This window comes from Seriola dumerili, unplaced genomic scaffold (assembly GCF_002260705.1).
Source record: "Seriola dumerili isolate Sdu_G_001 unplaced genomic scaffold, Sdu_1.0 BDQW01000236.1, whole genome shotgun sequence".
Classification (NCBI taxonomy): Eukaryota; Metazoa; Chordata; class Actinopteri; order Carangiformes; family Carangidae; genus Seriola; species Seriola dumerili.
Window position 1 is genome coordinate 1,132,483 of NW_019174491.1, and position 23,188 is coordinate 1,155,670.

General features: G+C 39.8%; 4 protein-coding genes and 1 pseudogene across 4 annotated transcripts; 3 read left to right on the top strand and 2 right to left on the bottom strand.

The window, feature by feature from the left end:
- Positions 1-10,647: 10,647 nt before the first annotated feature.
- LOC111229525 (histone H2B 1/2) lies at positions 10,648-11,412 on the top strand. The gene has a single exon (XM_022755868.1). The coding sequence runs from the start codon at positions 10,662-10,664 to the stop codon at positions 11,034-11,036; it is 375 nt and encodes a 124-aa protein (XP_022611589.1). The 5' UTR covers positions 10,648-10,661; the 3' UTR covers positions 11,037-11,412.
- Positions 11,413-12,236: 824 nt separating this feature from the next.
- LOC111229526 (histone H4) lies at positions 12,237-12,671 on the top strand. The gene has a single exon (XM_022755869.1). The coding sequence runs from the start codon at positions 12,240-12,242 to the stop codon at positions 12,549-12,551; it is 312 nt and encodes a 103-aa protein (XP_022611590.1). The 5' UTR covers positions 12,237-12,239; the 3' UTR covers positions 12,552-12,671.
- Positions 12,672-15,159: 2,488 nt separating this feature from the next.
- LOC111229498 (histone H3) lies at positions 15,160-15,575 on the bottom strand. The gene has a single exon (XM_022755831.1). The coding sequence runs from the start codon at positions 15,568-15,570 to the stop codon at positions 15,160-15,162; it is 411 nt and encodes a 136-aa protein (XP_022611552.1). The 5' UTR covers positions 15,571-15,575.
- Positions 15,576-16,682: 1,107 nt separating this feature from the next.
- On the bottom strand, positions 16,683-17,362 carry LOC111229497 (annotated as a pseudogene).
- A 4,019-nt stretch (positions 17,363-21,381) lies between these two features.
- On the top strand, positions 21,382-22,803 carry LOC111229496 (histone H1-like). Its single transcript, XM_022755829.1, has one exon. The coding sequence runs from the start codon at positions 21,410-21,412 to the stop codon at positions 22,028-22,030; it is 621 nt and encodes a 206-aa protein (XP_022611550.1). The 5' UTR covers positions 21,382-21,409; the 3' UTR covers positions 22,031-22,803.
- The last annotated feature ends 385 nt before the right edge of the window (positions 22,804-23,188 follow it).

Here is a 23,188-nt window from a genome sequence, read left to right on the forward strand (position 1 = left end):
ACTTTCTCTAAAACTGCATTGTATTGAATTACTTTCTTTTTTCTGTGCAAAATCATTAAAGCTGCAAATAACAATTATTTTCATTATCAGTACACCTGACAATTATTTATAGAACAGGTTTGTTTCCAAGTAAAAAGTTGGAGGGAAGTCGGGCTGTGGACTGACAATGTGATCTATATTTCTTTAATAATCAGTTAATCATTTGTTGAATAAAGTGTCAGGAAATTGTGAAATACGCTCATTATTATTCCCTGAAGTGCTAGTTAACTTATTCAAATTGCTATTGCTTATTGCAAAAGTCAAAACCCTCTAAATTTGGAGTTTAGAAGAATAGAAATATTTCTTTCTCTGCATTGAGATACCTACTATATTTGAATATATTCTGCCACATTTGACAAATTTGTACAAGAATGATCAGCTGAAAGAAACGCACGAATGAATTCATAAAGAGAAATCTGATCATCTGTTAAAATTCAAAACCTCAGGTGATCTAATGATCCATTAAGTCTGTTTTATGTAAACTTTAAGACCAGAGAGAATCAAGAGAAAGACAAGTACCATATTTAAAATTTTACAATGAGCCTGTTAATTATAAGTGATTACTCTGAATTTATTTACATTTTAAAAACACATGCTAATACATCTTTAAATAGAGAATCTTGGACATGAGCGATGTTCTGGATGAACTTTTGATTTTAACAGAGTTAGATCATTAATCGTCCGTCTGTCGGTGAGGACGGAACGAGACGTCCCGCTGAGGACGTCAGCGTGATTACAGACGGAGGATAATCAATGATTAAGTCATTCAGAAAAACCCGGCACTCATGAGGCTGAAGGGAAGGTCACAGGGAGGTGAAGGGATTTGTTTATGTTATGAATGAAAAATGGAAATGTGAGGAGGTCGGTCACTGAAACCCACAGACGGGATGTATTTAGATTTTTAGTTTAATTAGTTTTATTACATTATAAACATCTAGTACACAGAAAATAGTTTTGTATCAGATCTACAGACAGACTGGTAACAATCTGCTGCTTTAAACGTCGAAAAGATTTATTCTGAAATTAAACTTCACAGGTGAAATCCACATTTAAGGAGTAACTGCAATCACTACAACAGAGGTGACATTAAGATCTGATAATGGGCGACACCTGTTGGGTCATCAGTGACGGGGTAGTGGGCACATGTAGAGCATGATGGGAAGTTTCAGCCTAAAGAGCAGAGGGAAGCAGCAGGTTTGTTATTTAGTGTTGAATTGTCCTTTAAGCAAACAACGCCAGGATTTTTGAATTGTAGTGGCCGACTGGAGGCTGTGTGTTGTATGAAGATATATCATTGTATGTTTACATGACACAGTTTTCTTTTATTTGTTGTATCTTCATTTTTCCATCAGCTTTGATCTGTCAATACAAAGACAGTAGCAAGAACATTTTACCCTATTGGATGCACCTATGTCCATATAACCAAAGACACTGTCTACTGTGTGTGTTTAGATTTCGACTGTGCTCAGTTCTGCTCAGATAATCCAGCCAGTGATGCTGATGAATTAAAAATAAAGACTGCTCAAAGAGAGAGTTCAAAGGGAACATTTAGCATTAGGGATGATCTACACTGCCAGCATTTTCTGAAGTACAGACACACATCCAAGTTTATGTTTATCAGTTTTGTGCCAACTGTTCAAATCACACAAATCTCCTGCTTTCTAATTGTTCAATGATTAATCAAGGCCTCCACTTTCTGATTTCAGTATTGGTCTATAAAGGAAGGGGGAAACAAAATGACTAAATCAGCAAAAAATATTACTGTCTTCCTTCTGTAATCTCATCACAGATCAATAATTACATCAGCCTGATTCCCCGTCTGATTCTGTTAACAAATACAAACTCTAAACAAAAACGGTGCCTTTTTCTGCTAAATTTAAAAATTCCATCATTTTTTTAAGTCACGTGTCACAACAGCCAGAAGTTAAAGAATAAATGTAACTGATGGAAAAACACTCATTTCTATACTGATACAGAAACTGTATTTAATGTGGATTGATCCTGTCATACACTGGATTGGTGCTGAGCGGTTTAAACTTGGTGGGACCTGAATAGGGCGCTTCTGTAGCCATCAAGCTAATGGTTAGCTCAGACACAACAGCTCCTTTACTTTCCTGTGACATTTTACAGAATTTCATTCAATTAAAAAAATAATTTCAGAGGGAAGATTAAGCTCTATGAAATAACAAGCTAGCAAACGCATTATCTTAGCTTGGTGGGAGGATAAGTCCACACAGTTCATTCAAATAAAGCTAAAAGGCTATAATAGCTTCATCTGTTTTGGACTCTCCGCCCCCTCAAAGATCAGCTCAAAGACGGCTTGTGATTGGTCAATGGCATAAATGATTTCCATCCATGTATATTCAGGCCTTTACAACACAGGTTGGCAAAATTAGATGAAACTCTTACTTTAACTTTCTGTTTCCCTTTTTATTTTATCCTAAGCTCACATAATAAATGTAACCCTTTCACCACCGGCTCCTGATGTGAAGGACACTTTATACAGAACGTGATAAAGTATTAAACCCCTTTAGTAAAATGGTGAAAGAGACATTTCATTGAATAATACACACATCTAGGGAAAAGTATGATTCTCACTCTCTCTGTTAACTACTGAAAGGCTAAGGGAATAACCCTGGCTTTAATAACAGTGTGATGTTACTACAGAAATATGCAAATTATCTTCTATCAATTATTCAGCATATACTGTGAAAGACATTTCCTCAGTTTGAATTTTGTATTAACTGAATGCAGGAATCCCACAAATCAAACACACATCCAATTTGAAAAACATAAATTAAACAAAACAAAAAGACCCAGGTAGCTTTAGTCTGTCTTTTTTTATCAGTTTGTCTTAACCTCAGTGCACTTTATAGTTTAGTTTGTTCTTTAAACAAGCTTGCATTGAGGTTTGTTGGCGCGCTTAATGGTGGAGCTCATGGAGAAACAAACACTTGAATAGAGAGATAATGAATCCAGCAGCAGCAGGAGTCACGTACCGGGAATCACACCGTGTGTGACAGCAGGCCGTCCTCTGAGTCCATGGCTCCTCCCGACCGTTGCTCTTCCACTCTCGTCGGCGCAGGTGAAGAAGGCGGTCGTTCCTCCCACAATGGCGGCAGCTCAGCTAATCAAGCTAGCTCGCTCCACAGTGAATAAAAAAACACACCTCGCTGACCGCTAACAGTCCCAAAGTCACACACACAGAAAGGAGCGAGTAAACTAACAAACAATCCACAGTTACACGTCACTCAATCACACGGTAAACACTTCAGAGTCCGTAGCGTTTCCAACTTGCGCTCAACTCTGTCACTAACGTCTTTCTCACGTGACCACCCAGAGGTCAACCGGAAATCAAACTCCTTCAAATTAAATCTCCAAATTAAACAAAATCATTACCAAACCTTCTCAGAACTGAACAAGCCTTAGAAACATCTTATAAAATATATATTAACTGTAAATTAAAACACTTTCTAAACAATTATGAAAAGTCAAATGCTAAATCTTATTATAGATATACACACAAAAAAAATCTATAAATTCTAATGCTCTTTTACATGAACCAAACAGAAATTACATCTTATCAATAACTGGCAATAATACCCATTTTCCTTTTAAGATAAAAAAGAAACAAAATAAAAAATAACTGATGATGTAAATGAGGTCATTACATAGATAATGAATAATTCTGTGTGTGGTATCACATTATTAGGGCAGGGTGGCCCATGTTAACACCTCGTGGCTTCCTTGGAGAGCATTTGGCGAGGAAAGTGAAGGAGGGAAGTTCTCCTGCCTGCTGGATTTGGCCCCGCGGGGCTGCTGCTGCATATGCTGCAGTGGATTACACTGATCCAACTTAATGCCTAAGACCATGCAATCATTCATAACTACAGGAGCTGTTGAGGGCACAGCCATGGATGCTCCCAGCACCATCTGCCGCTGCGGGCAGGATTAACTTCGAGGAAGATGTTGAAAAAGGTGGGGGGTGGGAGGACCGGATCGACACATATATAGACCCCGAGCTGTTGACCACCCTGCAAAAAGCACCCACTGTCAGGATCCCTATAGTTTACCAAAACCTCACACTTTGGTTTCAGAGCGCTGATTACATCTCACAGTTTCAGCCTCTGTATAAAATTCAAGACTGAAAACTTGGCTCTGCAACCACACGGTTTTCTTTTCTGGTTAGTTTTTTCATTTTCTTGCAAGAATCGATTGTGGAAAACACCACACAATGTGTTTTAGGTTCCATACTCATCTCTCCTGCTAGGTTTACTCCTGCTGTCCACATGACTCTGAAGTTCTGAATGTCTAAAACTGAGAGTTTCAGAAATGCTGCTGGACATGTTTCATTTTGAAAACTCTGGGTTTGTGTTGTAGTCTGGACGGACAGAAACTGAGACCTATAGAAACGACACAGTCGCTCCCTGATTGGGCCTCGACTACCAGTGGTGAATACAACATGATAATGAATTACAAGTATATACTTGTACATGCCAGGTTGTTTTTTTCAACCCTCTGATACGACCCATGGCAGTGTTTCCAGGAATAGCGCCCCCTACTGCGGCAGACATCAGTTGTCATGGTTACGATAATACACCCCAGCTGTACCAGGAGCAGCATACCTTTCTTTGTCGCCTTGGTTACAAGAATAATGGTCATGGCTTGGTTAGGTTTAGGAAAAGGTGATGATTTAGGTTAAAATAAGTACTTCCTCAACATTACACCGTCTTTGTTGTCATGGTTACAATATAAACAGCTAGTTTCACATGGGAATCGAACACTGCTCTCTGTGTCATATTCCTGTGTTTTGTTGACCCATCCATCCACCACATCCTCCCCCTGACCCAGAGAGCAAAATGAGACTTCTGGCCCAACATAAGCCTGGGGCATCGGCCCAAGTCTGGCCCATACACTTGCACATCTGGGCAGATTCCGGCTGTTATCCTCTGGTCTTGGCTGACAGATGAAAATTTTTCTGTGTGTGCACCAGAACTGGTCCAGATGTGCAAGTAGCACCAGGGAGTCATGCTGTATGTGGGCCAGATTTGGGCCGTGGAACCCAAAGAGGAAAAACAAGCATGTGGACCAGTATGGGTCAGATTTATTTTGCTATCTGATGTGGACTTTGTCTCTCTTTATACTACGTCACCACACTTCTCCCTTTGTTACTGCCGTAATTACTACGACCACAAGATGTCGCCTAGCAACAAAACCTAACTATAGGTCATAATAATCTGCTACACAGACGCCATGTGCGCTCGTTTCTTACAGGACAGTCTCAGAAAGCTCCTAGTTGCCGCTGCTTTGAACCGTGTTCTGCTCTCTGACCTCTGAACATGTGTCGTCTGTTTGTTTCTGTCTCCACAGAGAGTTGAAGCCCTGCCCTCCGACCATCAGGAGAGTCGACCCGACCGCAGGAACCCCCTCCACCTTGGAAACTATAACCACAAAAAAAACTGCTGCTGCTCTTCAAAAAAACAAACAAACAAACAAACAAACAAAAAAAAACAGCATCTACGACCCTTTTTTTGGAACTCTGTGCCTTCAACCAAAATTCACCGGTGATACTTCTGAAGCTTTTCTTTTGCTCTTTTTTTAATTTCTTTTTCTTTGGAGCAGGACTCAGAGGATACAGCATCTGCCTGATGTAGGAGGGCCTGGGATTCTGCTGCTTTGTCTCTCTGGAGAAAAAAATAATAATAATAATCAAACCTAACCAGGACATGCAACTTTTGATCATTTTAATGTCCTAACGTTATTTTTTTTCTACAAGTTGTGTCAGTGATTTACTTCATATCAGAAGGAATCCCTTGCTGTGCAATATCAGTCCATATTTATGTGAAGTTGTCATGTGGATGTAGACTTTGGATGAACTTTTTGGTTTATTTTTGTAATGATGTTTTCCTGATTTCTATTTTTCTAAAACGATAAGACAGATGAAGGGAGAAGAAAAAAAAATAAATCATCTGAATACATTTGAGGGAGAGCGGACGCTTGGTTGTTGCTAAAAGACGATTTTGTCCAAGTTTAGTTTTCCTCAGCTACATCCCCCTCCTGCTCCGACCAGGGCCAAAGCCATAGCCTATCTCAGATAACAATGCGCCAGGCGTTTTAAACACTCCCTAACAGCAAGATGCATTCAGGGTCTCACCGTTCTCGGGGGGGCTGACATCACGAGCCCCTCTTTGTCAGCTCATCTTAGCTGTTGGATTTTTCGAGCGATGTTTTTGGTTTCTACTGTACGTTCAGGGGCTTGAATCTGAAGTATTTAGTATTCTCTACCTTTGTGTGGCCTGTTCTTCTTGCTGTTATTTTGTACTTCCTCCTACATATCAATCGAGCAACTATAAGTGGCATGAATACATATGTGTGTGCAAGTGGGGAAAGAATGAGTGAGTGCCAGAGTGGGAGGTGAAATACTGTAAATTCTCAAATAAAAGACAAGTAATGGTCATGATTAAGTAAAGATAGCTAACATCGGCCTCTTCCTGAAAGCTACGCTGAATACCTGACAATCTGCAGGTATTTCTGGATCCTCACAGACTCTTCTGACCATCTGGATGAAATAATATTACATATGTTGAACAATTAAAGAAAATGATTTGATATTTAATCAGTTTTGCAAAGATGGCAGGTGAAGATTTTGTATCTCCGTGCCCAATTTGTGCGACATAAACCGAAATTAAAACGTTTAACTATCAGTAATATTCGTTTACATTGATGTTGGTTTCTTTAATTCTATATTTTTATACAAAATATGTTTATTTAATGTGTCATTTCTTGTATCGAGCGAGGACATTTGTCATTTTCAGGCAACATAGAAAGGACAGAGATTGGGGTTAAAAATCTTTGAAAAGTTTTTTGATACCTGCAAAACTCATGACTAAATTCACGTTAGATTTGTGCCTTGTTAGCTGATATTCACAATAAGATTTTGTACCCTGTTAGCTTATCTCAGTCCGTCAGTGCTGAACATCTGGTATAGCTAATATTCACAATCATCCATCATTCATTCTGACCTCTGGGTACAAGATCTGACTTAGAAAATGTAAGCATAAAGGTCTGGTTGACAGTGTTTAGGTTTGGGAATGAATTACTGCTGCACAATGCTGACACCAGTTAACTGTTCTGGAAACCCCCTTTCCACTACTTATATTGTAGGTAGTAAATAGTGTATCAGGCTGTTTATCAGGCCTCCAGAAGTAAAAGTCCTGTTTATTTTTGCTATTAATAAAATAAGATGACTTTAATTATTAGGAATATAATTCAAATAGAATCCACTATTTGAGAATTTACAGTAATTCCAGTTTTATTGTTTCAACCCTGTTTTCTGCAGTTGTGAATCGTGTTCTGTGTTTCCTCGAAGCTGCTATCCCTGTACTGTGTAGATTGGAGATGTCCAGCCTTACCCCTCAACTCCTACAAACATCCTCCATTAGCTCTCCATATTACCTCACAACACACACACTCACAAACACACACATATTTATCTTATAGGCTGATCGGGTTTTTATTGATTTCAGTTAAATGCATCAGTGGTTCACTAGATTCAGTTTGTGCCTTTTAGGGAATTGTCATGTTCACAATAATGTTCAGTTCTGTAATGTTTTCTTTTTGAAATCTGTTTTACAAGGTGCATCTCTGTTCATTCAACCAAACAAAGATGGCAACTACTGTAGAGGTGATACGACGTGTGGCCAAAAGTATGTGGATGTTTAAACCAGCTTAGTTCTGGCTAATTCTTGCAAACCGAGCATGGTTTCTGTTGATCTGGGCTTAACTTGGTTGGACCTAAGGATCCTGGATCAGAACTAGTTTGTATGATGTGTCAAACATGCTAACGTTGCTTGGAACTGCAAGCTTGTGGAGATCGGGGAGGTGATATCGTTTAAATATGGGGACTTCAAACTTTAGGCAGAGTCCTGGACTAACGCTACCTGGGTGATAGCTTCTTTGCTGAGGCAGGAATAAGAGGAATTGCATTAGGTTCACAGGAAGGACACAAAAGCTCTGATAAGTGGGTGTGAATTCACAGACGCCCCCGACTCGAATGTTTGAAAGGTGTGGAAGGACGGGGGTTTCTCGATCCAAACCAGCCCCACAACTAAATAAATGGTAAACAGACCTCATTTACATCAGTCTGTCAGCCACTCAGAGCACTTTACAATATCTCATTCACCCATTCACACAGTGATGGTGCAGCATCAGGAGTTACACCAAAGTACAGGGACAGACTTCTGGTTGTATCTTACATATCATTCTCATCTCACATGAAGCAAAAATCAACACTCACACATTATTTTTATATGGAAATGAAAATATGAAAGAAACTAGACTAAACTCGATAAATGATCCTGACAAAACCTTTGGTGACGTGCTGCACGGCAGGAGCGACGATGAGTTTCCTTCTTTGTTTGGTTCAAACACTTTTAAAAGGGTTTAAAAACCTGCTCTATGAAACACTTCATGGAATATCTTTTTGTACCGAAGAGTGTCAAAGTATCTCAGAAATGAAGAAACCTGTTTAGAAGTTTGATTTGTGCATTTTTCTTTTGCTTTTCTTTGACTGGACTGTAACCATAACAACAACAACAAAAAAACCCTCAGAGGCACAAACTGGCGCTCATGGTCCACAAATCTGTTTCAATCAAATCCACATTTTACAACATTTCTTAAAAAGCAACTGTTTGTAGGCAAACCTGCAAAGTGTTTTGTTTTTTTTTCTTTTTTTTTGTTTTATTTATTCATTTTTATTGCATGGTTTTGACTGAATACAGCCCTATGATGTTGTGCTCTGCCAACAGTAGTGGAGGTAGTTCCCCCTCCTGTGTGGAGTCACTAAGACTTTGCTGCCTGTGAGTGTGAATCATCCGTGACGCTGCCTCCGTCCATCAAGTACCTTTACTGACACCGTTCCCCAAAACAACGCTGCCAAATTGGTCTGAATAAGCCAAAACTTTCTGACGTTCTCTGTGTATAAGTGGTTTAAGTGTATCACATGTTAAACCTCAATCCCGTTAATGTTACATTGTGTTTTTAACAAAAAAGAATCCTGTTTGTTAAAATGTTAATAATATATGCAGAAGAGTTATGAAATAAACTGAAGCTAACTCAACTGTGGCTGTTTGCTGTTGACTGAGGAGAAATGAGGAAGGTGGTGTTTTGATGTGTCGCCACTAGATGGCGCCACTAACTTGCACATACATATATCTCAGCACAGTGTGGCCATGTTTATCACACTGCTGAACAAGAACAAGAACAAGAAGACATGAGCTGAAGCAGTATCATTAAGAATAGAGTAGTTTTGATCTACTATTTTCATTTTTTCCTTATTTTTATCATCCATTAGGTTCCAAACAATAAATCTGACATTGATTTTATTCACAGTCACTGTCTAAACATCTTTATTGTCTGCACTTTATTGTCTAAATTCTTCTTATATAATTTCTCTGATGTACCTTTTCTTCAAATGCAGAAAATCTCAGGACAGAATTTCTTCTCCATTTCAGACAATTTTGTGTGATTTCATCCTGATACTGACATAAATTATGAATGTATTAAATTGTTCTTCATGTCACATGTTAATTATTTTCGACAGTTAAAGATTTTACACAAGTTAAATGAACTTTATATGAAATGAAAATAATTATTATATATGTTCTTGCATGATATCATACACTAAATAAACTGTACAAGAGCACACAATATGGCAGATGTAGGGTTGATCCGAATTCATTCTTGTAGAGGGCATTGCTTAACAGTGTTGAAATAGAAGGTTAACTTTATTATAATGTATAATAGATTTATTCCCTAAACACAAGAGAGAGAGAGATGACACTAATAAACAAAAGTTAATAAACAGAATTTACGTGAGAGACAGATTTTCATGTATAAATACAGTTTCTGGACAATTCTTACTTTGTCTCATGTTATCCAGATCTAAAGTAAATGTTGAACACATAGCAGCTTGCTAGTTTGCTTGTATGGATATATGACACCTTCCAAAACCAGTTTGTATGGGGTATAAGTCTTTTAAATGTTCCCCTCTGACCTAGAAAAAACCACTGATTAATTACATTTAAATAAATTAATACATTAAAAAGCTCATTGTGCTGTAGGTTCAGTCCCCAAACAGATTAACTAAACTTCCCATATATTTTTTTATATGTATTCAAGTCAAGTTTAAGATTACACCAAAATGTTTTCACCGGTCAATATTTTATACACTTTTAATTGATAATCTTTAAAAAAAAATTCCTCTTGTTAACAATCAAAAGTATGAAACATGTTCATGAAATCAGACTGATGTGATAAAGGCCGCGAAAAAAACACAACATGTGTCTTTAATTAGCATTAAAATAGATTTTAATGCCTCAAGTAAAGCGTTATGAACACATCACGTTGTCTGTGCCGTTAAAATGGGGTCGAACCGCATTCCCCTAAACTGTCTCCTCCGTGTCCTGCTGTTAGATTTCCGGGTGGAGCTGCGCTTTCACGCGTTAACAATCAGCCAATGGCAGAGCGGGGACAGCGCAGCCACATTAGCATCTGGTGTGTAGAAGAAGAGCAGGCGCAGCGCTTATTCTTCACATTTGCTTGAGGAAAGTGAATCTCTGACGATGCCTGAACCAGCGAAGACAGCGCCCAAGAAGGGCTCCAAGAAAGCCGTGGCCAAGACCGCCGGCAAGGGCGGAAAGAAGAGGAGAAAGACCAGGAAGGAGAGCTACGCCATCTACGTGTACAAGGTGCTGAAGCAGGTCCACCCCGACACCGGAATCTCCTCCAAGGCCATGAGCATCATGAACTCGTTCGTGAGCGACATCTTCGAGCGTATCGCCGGTGAGGCCTCCCGCCTGGCTCACTACAACAAGCGCTCCACCATCACCTCCAGGGAGATCCAGACCGCCGTCCGCCTGCTGCTCCCCGGGGAGCTGGCCAAGCACGCCGTGTCTGAGGGCACCAAGGCCGTGACCAAGTACACCAGCTCCAAGTAAACAGCTCTGCTACAACAACAACCCAACGGCTCTTTTAAGAGCCACCCACTCTATCTACTAAGACAATCCTTCCTCTGCTTTGTGTCATACAAATATATAATCTGTTCATAATTAATACATATTACATCAATAGCTGTGTTGAAGTCTAAAGTCCCAACATCATCCTTCACCAAGAAATAAGCTTATCACTCTCTTGGCACATGATAAGAACTCACTCTGCTCTCTGTATCCGAGGTGTTTATATAAGTTTATAGTGTGTGTGTTGGTGTGCGTGTGTGTGTATATATAAATATATGTATAAGTCTTTGGTCTACATGAGCTGGTCACTGAGTAACTGCTCTGCACCAGCTGCCAGTGGAGAGCAGATCTGCCCAAACTGAACCTTGCTCAAAGAGAAGCTTAAAAACTGCTCTGTTCTCCACCACCTTCATTTAATCCTCCACTTTAAATATATCACATCAGTGTTATACCGTTCTCTTATTGTGTTCACTTTTTTTTACCTTTATTTAATCAAGTAGATAAAAATCTCATTTTCAACAGAAACCTGAATGTAGATTAAAAGTTATTCATGAAAGAACAGTGAACACACAAGACTTTACAATATAATTTAAATAACAAACAACGTTCTTATTCAACAGGATCATATAAAGATGATAAAACGCAGCCAACGGTCTCATCAATTAAAACAATTGCATTCTGTTCTGCTTCTCCTATTTCGGACCTCAGTGTATAATAATGCACTAAATACATTAGGCTGTGCCTTAGACTAGCATTATACTCTGTGATGATGAACACACTGTCCCTTAAGAACCAACATATTATCTCTATTTTAATACATACACAGGTTGTTGCCTGTTTATGTGATAAATACAATACTGTGTTAGACTGGAGGAATAAAACCTGAAAGGATGGCACAGTGATAATTTAACGTGCAGTCAATCTCACTCATTGACGGAAACAGGCGGGAAAACATGTAAGAAACAAAAGAAAAATACGTGATTAGACATCTACAGAAGTTTGTATGAAAACACAAGATAATATCCTCTATTCATTAAACAAAGGGTTAACGCCAACGGTTAACGGTTTCCCGCCCAGTTTCCCGCCCAGTGGATACATGTTTGTCTTCACTAACGTCCGCAGACAGGATTCAAATACGGACGCGACTCACGCTCTCGTCATCAGTTTCTGTGAACTATCGGAATCATGAGTGGACGCGGCAAAGGAGGCAAGGGACTCGGAAAAGGAGGCGCCAAGCGTCACCGTAAAGTTCTCCGTGATAACATCCAGGGAATCACCAAGCCCGCCATCCGCCGTCTGGCTCGCCGTGGCGGAGTCAAGCGTATCTCCGGTCTCATCTACGAGGAGACCCGCGGTGTGCTCAAGGTCTTCCTGGAGAACGTCATCCGTGACGCCGTCACCTACACCGAGCACGCCAAGAGGAAGACGGTGACCGCCATGGATGTGGTCTATGCCCTGAAGAGGCAGGGCCGCACCCTGTACGGCTTCGGAGGTTAAACGTGACACCACAGCTCCCAACAACACAACGGCTCTTTTAAGAGCCACACAACTCTTCTACAGAGAATAATCCCTAATGATTATGACTAGTATTAATTTAATCACTGAATATGTAAATGAGCTGGGGAAGGAGCATAATCCTTTCTATATTTATGATCACTGGCTTATTAAAGATTACATACAAGTTAAGTGTTACTAGGTAAAAGTCCTGACTGATCCTGTTCTTCAGGAGTATACATTACCTAATGCTACTGGGAAGTACACTGCAAACACCATACTTTTCCATTACTTAATTTTATGTTAATGTTTTTGTTAATTTTGTCTTTTCATGTGAAGCACTTGGTGCATGTAATTTATTTTGTAAAGCAGTTTGTGCTACATTTCCCGTATGAAAAGGTGCTTTTCAATTAGTGTTAAATTATTTACACAACAGCTAAGCAGTCCGCTCTACCTCAACAATATCTGCTTGTCAAACAGCACAGGACATGAGAACATGAGTAACATACACTTATGCAATGATTTTATTTTCATGTTGATTTTTCCATTTACTTGGAATTAGCTTTAAACAGCCATAAAAACTAAGGAATGAATGAGAGTATGTGGAAGCCGACATCCTCTTCTGTGTATTAGTCCTGGACATGAAGTCACAGCTATTTTCTGCTCTGTACAATTGAAGTTGCATGAAGTCAGCTCAGTTGATGGACCACACATATCACACAGGACGTGTTTTAACATGTCTGAAAGAAAAGCGTTCTCTGAGGACAGGTGTGTGGAACTGCTGTGTGTTGGCTGTATTCAGGCAGGTGTAATCTCACTTTCTTGTCATACGTTGTAAGAAACTGAAGATTTTGAAATGTGGATTAAGTGTTGTAGTTTTTGGAGACAAAGTCAAAAGCTTAACAGCCCTTAGATCATCCTTAACTAAGAAAAGAGAGCATGGTACTCCAGTTCCTAAAATGGACTGAAAGGTTTTACCCATGTCATTAAATGTTCTGGCTCTTAAATAAATTTCTGAAATGTTTTATCCATATAAACCTAATGTCTCTAGGATCTACAGGAGCTACACGTCTGTCCACAGTTTAAAGGCTTTAAAAAGAAGCTAAACACAGCTTTATTATCCACTGCCTTCATTAATCTTGCATTTTAATTATATAGTAAGTTAGTAGTTTTCTATTACTATCCACATTCACAAATAAAACAGTTTGACTAGTTTAAAAAACGGCAATAATCTGGTGAATTTGATGGAACAGACTTGGACTAGAATAACTGAAGCATTAAGTTCCAGCTGTGACGTTGAGTAGTTGATAATTAGACAACTAGAGTTGGCGGCCAATTTCATATTTCAGAGGTCAGCAGGATTGTGAGTATCGATGTTTTTTTAACCGGAAACGCAGAGGCTCACGGGCTCTAGCTTGAGAGAGGAAACGCAAATGGCGGACTGAGGCGGAGCTGTATGTCTTCCTTTACGTCCGCATTCACGATTTAAATACGGACGTTCCTGACTCGACATTTATAAGTTTTTCTTCGGATCAACCTGAACTCGACAACATGAGTGGACGCGGCAAAGGAGGCAAGGGACTCGGAAAAGGAGGCGCCAAGCGTCACCGTAAAGTTCTCCGTGATAACATCCAGGGAATCACCAAGCCCGCCATCCGCCGTCTGGCTCGCCGTGGCGGAGTCAAGCGTATCTCCGGTCTCATCTACGAGGAGACCCGCGGTGTGCTCAAGGTCTTCCTGGAGAACGTGATCCGTGACGCCGTCACCTACACCGAGCACGCCAAGAGGAAGACGGTGACCGCCATGGATGTGGTCTATGCCCTGAAGAGACAGGGCCGCACCCTGTACGGCTTCGGAGGTTAAACGTGACACCACAGCTCCCAACAACACAACGGCTCTTTTAAGAGCCACACAACTCTTCTACAGAGAATAATCCTTTTATGTTTAATATTGGTATCTTATTACTGTGTAAGCTTAAATGTGAGGATATAAACATTGAAAATCATAAATGACTTAACATTAAGATTAGTTCCTGCTTTTGGTAAAAGTTTTAGAAATTACTTGAAATTATAATGAATGTATTAATTCTGTACTAGCTGCACTTGGTTTGTACAATATATTTCATATGTAGTAAACATAAGAACTTCAGGGATATCTGTTTGTTATGAGCAGTTGGTGTCTGGTGTTTTGATGAAGTTGCCAAGCCTGGGATATTGTCTTTCAACTATTAACAGATTTAGTGTAATCACATTACTGCTGAACCCCTGCATCTATACATTGTTAAATGTCTCTAAATGAAAGCCATAAATAAAGGTAAATACAACTTCTGCACGTGTGAGCTACTGGAGAGTGTGTTCACTACTCAGTCTAGTATAGTACTTTTGTTTATGGTCTGAAGTAGAAAACAGTGATTAGTTCATTCAACAACTGGTTGGAATATTGGAAACCTGTGAAACCTTTTAAGATTCATGTTTAATAGATCATAGAAATGAGTTTCATTCATTTCTTTATATATGATGAATATTTTGTTTTGTTAAAAGGACAGAGCTCTTGTGAGACAGGTGTGTGGCTCTTAAAAGAGCCGTTGTGTTTAGACTGTGGTCAGGCGGGTTTAAGCCCTCTCCCCGCGGATGCGACGGGCCAGCTGGATGTCTTTGGGCATGATGGTGACCCTCTTGGCGTGGATGGCGCACAGGTTGGTGTCCTCGAACAGGCCGACCAGGTAAGCCTCGCTGGCCTCCTGCAGAGCCATGACGGCGGAGCTCTGGAAGCGCAGGTCGGTCTTGAAGTCCTGAGCGATCTCCCTGACCAGGCGCTGGAAGGGCAGCTTGCGGATCAACAGCTCGGTGGACTTCTGGTAGCGACGGATCTCCCTGAGAGCCACGGTACCGGGCCTGTAACGGTGAGGCTTCTTGACGCCACCGGTGGCAGGGGCGCTTTTACGGGCAGCCTTGGTGGCGAGCTGCTTCCTGGGGGCTTTGCCTCCGGTGGATTTACGGGCGGTCTGCTTGGTTCTTGCCATTTCGAGCGACTACGAGATTCTGCCTCTTCCTCAGAAAGAGTTGTGATTCTGAAGCTGTTCGTGTCTCTTTATATAGCCAGAGCCGGAGCGCCGACAAGGCTGATTGGTCGAATATGTGCACGTGATGTAGCTGCTCCTCTGCAGCGTCATACAAGGAGGCATGCAGGTTTCATGTATAAAACATTTTGTCAAGTATTTTATACACCAAATAATAGGAAAAAAATGATATATATATATATGTCTTAAAACGTCATGTACAAAAGAATATAAGTATTAATCTATCTAATAAACATTTGTTATATGAGTGGGTTGGATCCAAAAACATTACATACACTTGTGTGTGTTCACACCATAAGTTTTATTTAATGGAGACTAAATATTTATTGTAAAATAAATGTTGACAACCAAATATTAGTAACTATTACTGTAACTGTCTGTTATATGGAAGTAATGAAAGTACATGAGCATAACAGCTGTTTAATGTTACCACAGCTGGGTGTCATGTTGATATAAATAATATAAAGATAAATTAATGTTTATTTACTGGTAATGAATTTAACCAACTTTTCATCACTATCTGGTCAAATGTTAAACTGTGTTACTGTGTGAAATGAAAGTTAGACATTACAGCATCATGGATAAGTCTGATCTTCATTTATTCCCAGAGGGAAAACTCAACAGAAATAAAATTAGAAAAGTATTTTAAAAGGTGCATAGAAATAAATAAGAATATAATACAAGAACAATTAAAGTTCAACGGTATAAGGGCAAGTTATATACACAATACCTGTAACCTACTGTAAAGTCTCAAATCAGGAGACACAGCCGACAGTAAAGCAAGACAATTGTAGTCACATGTTTGAAAAATGTAAGTACTTTCTCTAAAAACTACAGGATCTTTAAGTCCATCTAGAAATGAGTGCAGTGATTTATAACCAGGATGGTCACCAATACAAAAATATACCAAATAAACTGTATATAAAAATAGAAATTCAATAAACGCCATCTTCTCCGGTTTCTTCTTCGACACAGCAATTTTTTCAATTAAACACATTTACAAGTGCAGGAAGTGTATAAGACATAAAAATGAACTTGGACACTTGAACGCTGGACATTTGCTCTTAGTGAAATATGTGGGTGGCTCTTAAAAGAGCCTTTTGTTGTGTTTAAAGTAAAGTTTAGAACATTTACTTCTTGGCTGCTTTCTTAGCGCCAGTCTTCTTGGGCTTGGCAGCTTTGGGCTTCGCCACCTTCTTCGCAGCCTTCTTGGGTGTAGTCGCCTTCTTGGCGGCCTTCTTCGGGCTCTTTGCGGGTTTCTTGGCCGCTGCGGGCTTCTTGGCGGCGACGGGTTTCTTGGCCTTCTTCGGTGTGGTCTTGGCCGCTTTGGGCTTCTTGGCGGCTGCCGGCTTCTTAGCGGGCGGCGGGCTTCTTCACCACCTTCTTGGGCTTCTCGGCGGTCTTGCTCGCCTTGAAGGATCCGGAGGCTCCGGTTCCCTTGGTCTGGACCAGAGCGCCTTTACCGACCAGGGTCTTGATGGCGCGTCTGACGTGGGCGCTGTTGTGCTCCACATCGTAGCCCTGAGCGGCCAGAGACTTCTTCAGAGCCACGTAGGACAGACCTTTCCGCTCCTTGGACGCGGACACGGCCTTCAGGATCAGCTCACTGGCGCCGGGGCCTGTCTTCTTGCTCGGCTTAGCGGCCTTCTTCTTCGCTGCTTTGGCCGGAGCGGCGGCGGCGGGTGCGGCTGGGGCGACTTCTGCCATTGTACTGTCAAACAATCACTGTCAACGAGACCGATCGGACTGATTCAGATTCTCCTGCAAAGAGTGGAACTTAAACACACCATGAGAACCGTGGAGACTCAACCCGGCCGGCCTCTCCACAGAGCCGCAGGAACAGGAGACACTTGTGTTTTCTCTTTGCCGATAAACGGAGAAAATACACGTTTGGCGGAACTAATCAAATCTATAATCGTATCGATCTGACAGCGAACGAGTTTCTCTTCGTGTGTAAGTCAAATAAAGCTCTGAAGGTTTTTGAATATGGATTGGGAGGCCTTCAAACCTCTCCTATCTGCCGCCGTGAGAGGCGTTGGTCTGGGACTTTTCTCTCTCATTTCTCTCGTAAATGTTTTAAAAAGCTCCAGAAACCAAATTAAACGAGTTTGACAGTGAGATGAGAAGTTTGTTCACAGATCTGATGTCAAAAGATTTCATTCCTGACTCTAGTTTTTAATTAAACACAGGTTAGTTTGCTGCCTTCAAACACACTCAAAAGTTGATTACACCTGCTATGGCAGACAGTCACTGTGTTTATCATTAGTTTTATTCTCCTGTAAAAAGTGTTTGTACCAAAGACAATCTGAAGCTGTTTCTTTGTCATTAAAGCAAAAGCACATAAAAGTGGAGGAATAAATATAGAAATGTAATTTCTTGCTTTGGGATGAGCTGCTCCACTGTTCTGCTGTATCAAACCTATGAGCTGCTGCTGTGGCCTCAGGCCTGGGTCTGGCAGGAGGATAGTGGGTTCGAATTTACTGAATATATGTTTAAAACATAACTAATGATAGATATTAATACTTACATTTATCATAGATTACAGATTATTTATCTATGAACTGGGTAAGATATATGTTCCCACTGACCTGATGCACGAACATGGACTATTTGTATGTACTTGATTCACATCTTCCTGGACATTATATGTAGACTGTTCATATATTTCTGAGGTCAATATATTGTCTTGTGCTAATTCCAATAGGAATGGGCTGTATTCATAAATCATAGTATTATTAGTAGTGGCATCAATACCTTCACCAAACATAAGAAGAAGATCTAGATCTAGATCTATAGCTTTTTCAAGCAAGTCAGAAACATTAGTTATTTAAATCTTTTTTTAAAGTAAGATTTTATTTGGATTCCTCCAGATTTGTCTTCATATCTGATCAACAACAAAATATGGTCAATATAAATAAACGCACATACATCATATATAATTATGATATAACATTCTTCTCTATCGAGCACCTACACCTTTAACCACAATATTTAGATTCTGACCAATCGATTTTTTTTTTCCTATGTGGCATTATTGTCCACCTGTCCTACATGATGAAAAAAAGGAGGGAAGATCATGAGAAAATCAAACCATCATAAACCAAAACCATGAGACCAGTATAAAGTATAAAAAACATGGATCTTAACTTTTGATGTTACATCAGTCACACAACTAGACGGCTGTTTATCACTTGAAAAACATATTAAACAATTCAGAATTTCCGCTGTATGTCAACTTGTCCTAATGAACGGGTTAATATGTGTTTTATTGTTATACTTGGATACCGTACTGCTCTGGAGGTCTTATGCTGATTCACCACATTAGCAGTCATCCTCGCACTGAATGAAGTATGTGATGGTTTGGCTCCACAGTACAATACACTACGTTACATGACAATACACCCCAGGGTGGGAGCTGTACGCTGCTGTACTTGCTGTGAAGGCGGGTGTTACGATACCTGACTTACCTGTGTTTTCTTTTGTTCTTTGACCCTCATTTTAGTACGCTGTGAAAACCCTGCTAGTGTATTGTTTTATAGTTCATTTGCAACCAGCGCTTTTAGTTACCTTGTCTGGTGATTTAGTTTGTGTTTTAGTTTAAGAAGAAAATTCCTTGGTTTTCCTGACACATTGTTCTGCCTCCTGATCTTCCCCTGGTTCCTCGTCAGGGAACATAACAGAGACCAAACAGTTCAATCTCGGTTTCATCAAAATTTCAAAAATGTAATTATTACTGTCATAGCTAATTGTCTGAATACTTATGTCAGTATTTTAGGTTGTACTTTTTAAATAAATTTGCTAAATTTTTTTTAAATTTTGTTTCAGCATGAGGCTGCAACATGACAACGTGAAAAAAATGAAGGGGTCTGAATACTTTCTGAATGACTGTAAATGTGGACATAAAATTCAAAATGGGTTGTATTGACATGTGTCACATGTCATGCGATCAAAGACAGTATATAAATGGCATATAACCTCCTTTAAATATTATTTATAGTAAAACATGTAATAACTGTCAGTTAATGAGGTTGGATAATTTGCTATAGTCTCCTTTAGGTCAAAGATCACTGGAGTTTGTGGAAGGCGATGCTGTTTTGGTTAAGATTATGTTGTCACAACAGAAACAAGATTTAAATCTAAAGGTAAGATGACAACCGAATAAACAAAAGCTACAGGATTAACAGTTTAAATATGTTTTTAAACAGAGTAACCCGAAAAATATCCTTCATGCTGTAAAAGAATGACTCATGTGCCATGACTAGAAAATCTAATGAAAATGAAGATGGCCTCTAGTGACCAACTGAAAAAACAAAAATAAATGATAAATAGTTAGAGTCAATTCAAAAGTATTTGTTTATTCTCACCCTAAACACGAAACCATCATATAAACTATAGTACAATGCAATTATACCATATAATAGTGATTGAGTGTAAAACAGCAGCAGTGGAATAAATCCTATCTTCATCCACGTTATAATGATCAGATCAGCTGACAGGTGTTGATTCATCTTTATGATGGTTCTGATAATGTTGTAGTTATTAGTTATTTCAACCTGATTTATACCTACAGCTGTGTCTACAGCTGTGTCTTGATGTAGCTCATAAACTGGAAATAGGGTGTATTTACAGCATGATAAATATGTTTGATTTTAATGTGAATTATTTACATTTTACAGTATTTCTCATCACTACATTCAGGGCATATTCATTATAGCTATGCTGCAAAATCCATAGTTTTTTGTGATGTGGCATTTCACTGTAATATAACTTTCTTATTTCACCTCATGTTCTTCTGGAGTTTAATGTTGTCTTTGTTTAAAAGTGACTTTTCATACATTAAAACATCTAAATCAACCCTTTCACCTAGTCGTCCAGACGTAAACAAGTGTTCTGTTATTTGACTGAATGAACCTTTATTCTTCTGTTTTACTTCCTGAGTGTTTGTTTCATTGAAATTATTTGTTTCTTGCTTTGATATTGTAGGAAAACCAATCAACAGGTGTATTGATATTATATTGATTGTTATCAAGTGTAGTGATAAATAAAGTGACCTCTACTGTTGACAGTGTGTGTGTGTTTGAGCACATCTGTCTCCTTTGAGGTCGGTGTGTGTGTGTAAAAGCGTTTGAGTCATTACAGTGATGTAAATATATGTTACACAATTTCAGATTGCAGTAACTTTAATTTAGGAATGAATCCATGATGAATTAAAAATGAGTAACTGGTAAATAGATGACACAGGAAGTAACTCAGCCAGTGGCTTCGACTGGCATGAGTGTGTTTGAAGGCAGCAAACTAACCTGTGTTTAATTAAAAACTAGTGCCAGGAATGAAATCTTTTGACATCAGATCTGTGAACAAACTTCTCATCTCACTGTCAAACTCGTTTAATTTGGTTTCTGGAGCTTTTTAAAACATTTACGAGAGAAATGAGAGAGAAAAGTCCCAGACCAACGCCTCTCACGGCGGCAGATAGGAGAGGTTTGAAGGCCTCCCAATCCATATTCAAAAACCTTCAGAGCTTTATTTGACTTACACACGAAGAGAAACTCGTTCGCTGTCAGATCGATACGATTATAGATTTGATTAGTTCCGCCAAACGTGTATTTTCTCCGTTTATCGGCAAAGAGAAAACACAAGTGTCTCCTGTTCCTGCGGCTCTGTGGAGAGGCCGGCCGGGTTGAGTCTCCACGGTTCTCATGGTGTGTTTAAGTTCCACTCTTTGCAGGAGAATCTGAATCAGTCCGATCGGTCTCGTTGACAGTGATTGTTTGACAGTACAATGGCAGAAGTCGCCCCAGCCGCACCCGCCGCCGCCGCTCCGGCCAAAGCAGCGAAGAAGAAGGCCGCTAAGCCGAGCAAGAAGACAGGCCCCGGCGCCAGTGAGCTGATCCTGAAGGCCGTGTCCGCGTCCAAGGAGCGGAAAGGTCTGTCCTACGTGGCTCTGAAGAAGTCTCTGGCCGCTCAGGGCTACGATGTGGAGCACAACAGCGCCCACGTCAGACGCGCCATCAAGACCCTGGTCGGTAAAGGCGCTCTGGTCCAGACCAAGGGAACCGGAGCCTCCGGATCCTTCAAGGCGAGCAAGACCGCCGAGAAGCCCAAGAAGGTGGGGAAGAAGCCCGCCGCCGCCGCCGCGCCGAAAGCCAAGAAGCCCGCAGCGAAGAAAGCCGCCGCTAAGAAGCCGGCAGCCGCCAAGAAGCCCAAAGCGGCCAAGACCACACCGAAGAAGGCCAAGAAACCCGTCGCCGCCAAGAAGCCCGCAGCGGCCAAGAAACCCGCAAAGAGCCCGAAGAAGGCCGCCAAGAAGGCGACTACACCCAAGAAGGCTGCGAAGAAGGTGGCGAAGCCCAAAGCTGCCAAGCCCAAGAAGACTGGCGCTAAGAAAGCAGCCAAGAAGTAAATGTTCTAAACTTTACTTTAAACACAACAAAAGGCTCTTTTAAGAGCCACCCACATATTTCACTAAGAGCAAATGTCCAGCGCCAAACTTACTTTTTATGTTTTATACACTTCCTGCACTTGTAAATGTGTTTAATTGGAAAAAATTGCTGTGTCGAAGAAGAAACCGGAGAAGATGGCGTTTATTGAATTTCTATTTTTATATACAGTTTATTTGGTATATTTTTGTATTGGTGACCATCCTGGTTATAAATCACTGCACTCATTTCTAGATGGACTTAAAGATCCTGTAGTTTTTAGAGAAAGTACTTACATTTTTCAAACATGTGACTACAATTGTCTTGCTTTACTGTCGGCTGTGTCTCCTGATTTGAGACTTTACAGTAGGTTACAGGTATTGTGTATATAACTTGCCCTTATACCGTTGAACTTTAATTGTTCTTGTATTATATTCTTATTTATTTCTATGCACTTTTTTAAAATACTTTTCTAATTTTATTTCTGTCTTTGAGTTTTCCCTCTGGGAATAAATGAAGATCAGACTTATCCATGATGCTGTAATGTCTAACTTTCATTTCACACAGTAACACAGTTTAACATTTGACCAGATAGTGATGAAAAGTTGGTTAAATTCATTACCAGTAAATAAACATTAATTTATCTTTATATTATTTATATCAACATGACACCCAGCTGTGGTAACATTAAACAGCTGTTATGCTCATGTACTTTCATTACTTCCATATAACAGACAGTTACAGTAATAGTTACTAATATTTGGTTGTCAACATTTATTTTACAATAAATATTTAGTCTCCATTAAATAAAACATATGGTGTGAACACACACAAGTGTATGTAATGTTTTTGGATCCAACCCACTCATATAACAAATGTTTATTAGATAGATTAATACTTATATTCTTTTGTACATGACGTTTTAAGACATATATATATATATATATATATATATATATATATATATATCATTTTTTTCCTATTATTTGGTGTATAAAATACTTGACAAAATGTTTTATACATGAAACCTGCATGCCTCCTTGTATGACGCTGCAGAGGAGCAGCTACATCACGTGCACATATTCGACCAATCAGCCTTGTCGGCGCTCCGGCTCTGGCTATATAAAGAGACACGAACAGCT

Bases quoted from the DNA above. Each gene is read 5' to 3' on its own strand.
- LOC111229526 (XM_022755869.1), top strand. From the start codon at position 12,240: ATGAGTGGACGCGGCAAAGGAGGCAAGGGACTCGGAAAAGGAGGCGCC.
- LOC111229496 (XM_022755829.1), top strand. From the start codon at position 21,410: ATGGCAGAAGTCGCCCCAGCCGCACCCGCCGCCGCCGCTCCGGCCAAA.
- LOC111229498 (XM_022755831.1), bottom strand. From the start codon at position 15,570: ATGGCAAGAACCAAGCAGACCGCCCGTAAATCCACCGGAGGCAAAGCC.
- LOC111229525 (XM_022755868.1), top strand. From the start codon at position 10,662: ATGCCTGAACCAGCGAAGACAGCGCCCAAGAAGGGCTCCAAGAAAGCC.